The sequence below is a fragment of the Cryptomeria japonica genome, chromosome 7 (assembly GCF_030272615.1).
Source record: "Cryptomeria japonica chromosome 7, Sugi_1.0, whole genome shotgun sequence".
Lineage (NCBI taxonomy): Eukaryota > Viridiplantae > Streptophyta > Pinopsida > Cupressales > Cupressaceae > Cryptomeria > Cryptomeria japonica.
The window spans coordinates 300,620,482-300,625,496 of NC_081411.1; the positions used below are offsets into that span (position 1 = coordinate 300,620,482).

General features: G+C 34.7%; 1 protein-coding gene across 1 annotated transcript; it reads right to left on the bottom strand.

Moving 5' to 3' along the window:
- Window positions 1-1,856: 1,856 nt before the first annotated feature.
- LOC131037256 (cytosolic sulfotransferase 5) lies at window positions 1,857-3,250 on the bottom strand. The gene has a single exon (XM_057969328.2). The coding sequence runs from the start codon at window positions 3,181-3,183 to the stop codon at window positions 2,158-2,160; it is 1,026 nt and encodes a 341-aa protein (XP_057825311.2). The 5' UTR covers window positions 3,184-3,250; the 3' UTR covers window positions 1,857-2,157.
- Between the last annotated feature and the right edge of the window lie 1,765 nt (window positions 3,251-5,015).

The following is a 5,015-nucleotide window of genomic DNA, read 5'->3' on the forward strand; positions in this document are numbered from 1 at the left end:
CTTATTTAGAATTTGTGACCTTATATTTTCAAGTATAGGTAGTGATTATTACTTTTGACTTTATATTATGTATGATTTTGTTTATGGGGTTTTTAATATTCTGTATATAGTTGTAATTACATTTTAATATAAGAAGGTTGGTATTTGATTTTTTCTTTGTTTTTGTAAAATCAATATATTATATTCTATGTATAAATTGCTCATATTTGTTAGTTTCGAAGATAAGTTCTAGGTGAAGCATTCATGGTCAAGAGAGATAAATTCTTTTGTTCTTTTAGTTCAAAATATGGATCATTAATGGTTGACTCCAAGTATGCAATTGACTTGATACACTACTAAAACATAGCCTAAATGTAAATGTAAATGAATTAGCTAGAGAGCTCTCTAATCAATGATTCATAAGGTAGAATGCACGTTGGAGGTTCTACAAGTGGGTTTGCAAGCTAAGAAGGCTTGTTCTTGGAGGAGTCTCCATAGTTTTTTAATAAGATAAACGGGTTTTATAGGGTTGCCCCAAAACCCAAATCCAATAACAAAAAATAGAACCAGTTAAATATGAATAGTGGACCTCTTCATAGTTAAAAACGATTAAATATGGTTACATGTTATAATATTAGGATGATCTTTTATTCCAATGACTATGTCCTAAATATAATTAAAAATTAAAATCATATATAATAAAAGAAATAGATTTTGGTAAACAACAACCCATAAACTATAATTTAATAATATAATATATATTTTAATACATTATAAGAACAACATAAAATCTTAATTATTATTATTAATCAAGGTCCACTATTCATATTTGAGGGCCTCCAATATATTTTCCTTTATACATGAGTTAATGGGATCTTAGCATTTCGTTAGCTTTCCTCTAAAAAATCCCATGCATATATGCACCCGTCACCCTACCAAAAAATCATGTCTTTGATGTCCCCGAATTAACACGACAGATCCATGTAACGTGTCAAACGCTCTACTCCAAACCTGCGTTTCCTACTCGCCGACGCGTATGGGAATTGACCCTGCTTAACGTGGTATTTCTATCTTATTAGACGGTGATAATATAATTAAAAACATGGAAACAGGCAAATCCTCTGTGGATCTTCCAGATCCCGAACTTCTAACCCACTTCTAAATTATCGGTCCCTTCCATCCTCTTCGAGAAGGCCGAACGATTTAACCTTTTACTCTCAAAAATCGCATCCTACGGTACACCCATTCCACAACTCTTTTTTAAAGTATTTCCATGTAAAGTGCGTCCTAAAACGAAGCAAAACATATTTCTTGTCTTTCCTTTGAGTTAAACGATCTTGAAAGGGCCTTTTTTAAGCTTTTCATGGAGGAAGAATAGCAGAAAACGTCAGCGGCTCGAGTCCCTGGAGTACAGCAGCAAAGCGGGTAATTGCGAGGATTCAAACTGCCTAAACGTGGATGTTTTCTCTGAAATAATGTCTCAAATGGATACTCACGACGTGGATTGCCCGCAGGATAGAAATCATGAAGAGTTGGTTTGGGATATGATGAAACATTTCGAAGAAGAAATCGTGTCGAGCTCAAGAAATAAGTGTGGATAAATGTGGGTCTAATCAAATATGTGAGACAATGTGCTAGATTTATAATGGGACACATCTAGTTTCAATCATCACATTATCACTTGGACAGGATCATTGCAGACCACAACATCAACTACTAGAATACATATCTTAGTGATAGACTAGGTATATTGCACATCATTACATCCGTAAAAGCATAAGTCGGATCTCTTCAGCTACGAAATAAAGACACAAGAATATCTATTCTACGAAAATCACCTAAACGACAATCATCATATTATTTTATTCATTGGGCAATCCAAATACAACATTATTTGAACTCAACATAACCGTTAAGTAGAATTTGAGTACAGGGGAAAACTATTGGAACTCAACGTAAGCAGTAAATACAATTTGAAACTGGAAGCTCCTGTTCTCAGAACCACAGCTTACCAGTTCCAATATATAACACGCTATTTTAAAAATCTAAAATTTAGAAACCACTTGCCACGGTGCCAGATAGGAGTGCCCGTTAATTTATAATAAACCAAGAGAACAACTAAAAACTGCTGCTAACTGATAGCAGATGATAAAACTTATTAACCTGCCGGACTATTATTCAACCACCATATAAACCCCCAAATAGAGAACAAGTTCCCAACTGTTTCAGCTCTTCCGTCTGGTTGAATTCGTCATCTAATTCAACATCGCCATCTTCTAACTGATATTTAAATTGCGGGAAGTCCCCAACAACAGAAAGTTTCTGTTCAATCATTTTATCCATCTCTGCGTTCATGTCGGCTGTCAGCGCATTCGTCCAACTCCCAACTATTCCTTCCCTAAAGAAGCTGTCATTTCTCAGACTAAGCCCACGCAGATTAAGCTCCCCCGTTTTGTTTGCCTCCATTTGAGACAGAGATTCGAAACTGCACTTGTTAGAAATGTTGCTTATATCCTCCTGCTTAACCCACCAACACCCCATAAAATCACTCAATACTTTAATACAAGCCACGGGATCGGCAATAAGGTCTTCGTAAGTAAGGCACAAAATATTAGGCTTGCTTCTCTCACGCCAATAAGAGGCTACATGATCAGAAAAGGGGCCGCTGTGGCAAAAGCTCTTTAGGGCTTCCTCCTTTGACGCATAAGCATTCTTGTTGTTTAATTTATTGATGACCATTTCCCACATTGAAACAAAAGTGTCCTTGGGATTGCGGGCCACATAAATGATTTTACAGCCTGAGGATTTAATAGAGTCGGGCAATGCTTGATATGGAACATGTTTGTGAAATACACGGGGAAGCAGAGATACAGACTCTGGGTTTAAATTGGAGAAGGGGCCATACAGCTGTATCTCTAAGTTGGGAACAAGTTCATGAGGGCTTACTTGATTGAGAGGATAAGCAGGGTCGTTGAGGTCGTATTGTTTACTGCTGAGAATGGCGTAAACAAGTGCTTTAATCCAGGTTGTGCCTGTCTTGAGAGACGAAGCCAATATTATGTCGTCTGGGTGGCCTTCAAACTCTGTCCTCATTGCTTCAATTCCTTGCAAGAAACTTTCGTAGCACCAAAATCCATGATATTTAACTAGCGATCCATTCGCAAGGGATAATACATCTGAAGAAGGCTTTGAATTATCAGCCATATTATAAGCAGAGTACACTACAAAGAGATATTTTATATTCCCAGAAATATGGATCCAAAGTGGCCAAGGCACAGGTCAACAGAAACAAGATTCAAATACCTTTTTTAAAAGGTCTATTCTAAAAGTTACAACAGTGAGCTTTCATGTTTTGGAATATTCGATTATCGCCATTGTAGCAAACAACCTACGTGTCTTGACCATGCATCCACATTCTGCCAAACAGTCTACGTGCTTGATTTATGCTTCCACGTTTTGGTAAAAACAATCCACATTTCCTCTCTACGTTGGGACGTTTTGCATAGATTTCAAGCAAGGGGACGGAAATGACAAGAAAATTAGGTACACAATTATTTTTTATTGGAAGCTGAAAAAACATGGCTCTGGAAATTAAAAATCTAGTAGCTCTGTAATGTCAATGTTTGTAAGATTTATTCTTTGTTTTATTCTGAATAGATTGAAGTAGTGGAAAAATTGATTTTGGTTCATTACTTTTTAAAAAGAATTCTTCTTTTATAAGGTTATGTAATTTTTTTTTTCTAAATTTTGTTGTTTTTTAATTTTTTATTGGTATTGTTGATAACATGATGCAATTGTGTAGGATCTTTAAATAAATTGTTTTGTCACACTTTCAGCTTCATTAAAATATTAGAGATAATCTAGGCAAACATTTGAAGGAATATGCAAACAATAATAAAATTAAAAAATGCACATAGTACACAATACACATAATATATCAAACTTAAATTAATTCTATTGATTTCATTGCATTAATGTTCATTATCCTTCAATATTTATTTTTCCTCATCTCTACTTGTGTTTGTATGTGTGCATGACTATGCATCCACACCTAAGATGTTGCTTGGGATTGATGCTATCGAGTAGGCTTTGCTACTGGTGAATCTATATCTCAATCTTGTCATGCTCCTATTGTCCTTGCTTACACCTATAAAAAAACATAAACCATTATTTATTTTTTTTCTATTTTGAGTTTTTGTAATGTTTTAAGGGTTGCAAAGTAAAAATGCAATTGGTGGAATGATTTTTATGTTGGTGTTTCCTTGAAAGATAAGGAATGCACGATATGTGTTTATTACGGACAAGGATGCATTTGGAGATGACAATTTTAAAAGAAATTATGTGCCTTATCTATGCTTTCACATTTTCAATACATGCATACCAAGGTATTTGTGTCAAATAATGAATGTTGTGTGCGGTATGTCTAATATTTTGAAAATCTACTAGTCATATCCTTAGGCCAAAGATAGCTAGATGGAAATTGTAATGCCCTGCCAGGAACCCTAAAGGAAAACAACACAACTAGGCAACTAAAGGGTGAAATAATTTTTTTTTGTTAAAGACTAAGTGCAGTAACTAAAACCATTGCACATTTATCAACACAGTGGAAGTCTATTATATGTTTTCCTAAGGGTAACCAACGAAGATAATTTCATAGATTATATTAACACCACATTTAATCCACTCAATTAGATAAATTGAAAACTTAAGTTTAAAACTACACATACATCCAAAACAAAGATATAAAAGTATTCCAATGTATCCAATTTCCATAAATCATTTAAACATAAGATCAAAACAATAACATTCATTTCATTGACATAATAATATTACAATATCCATAAATACCTGGCTTCCAATAATACCAGTGGTTACAAAGATACAATATCAAGGTTACATAAAAGTCTAATACAATGACCACACGGTCTCAACTGAACAATGATCTCGAACAAGAGCTAGTACATAAACCACGATCCAAGAAACACCAGCAAAGCTTTTCCTCGCCTGAAGATACAATCCAGAACATCCGATGGGAA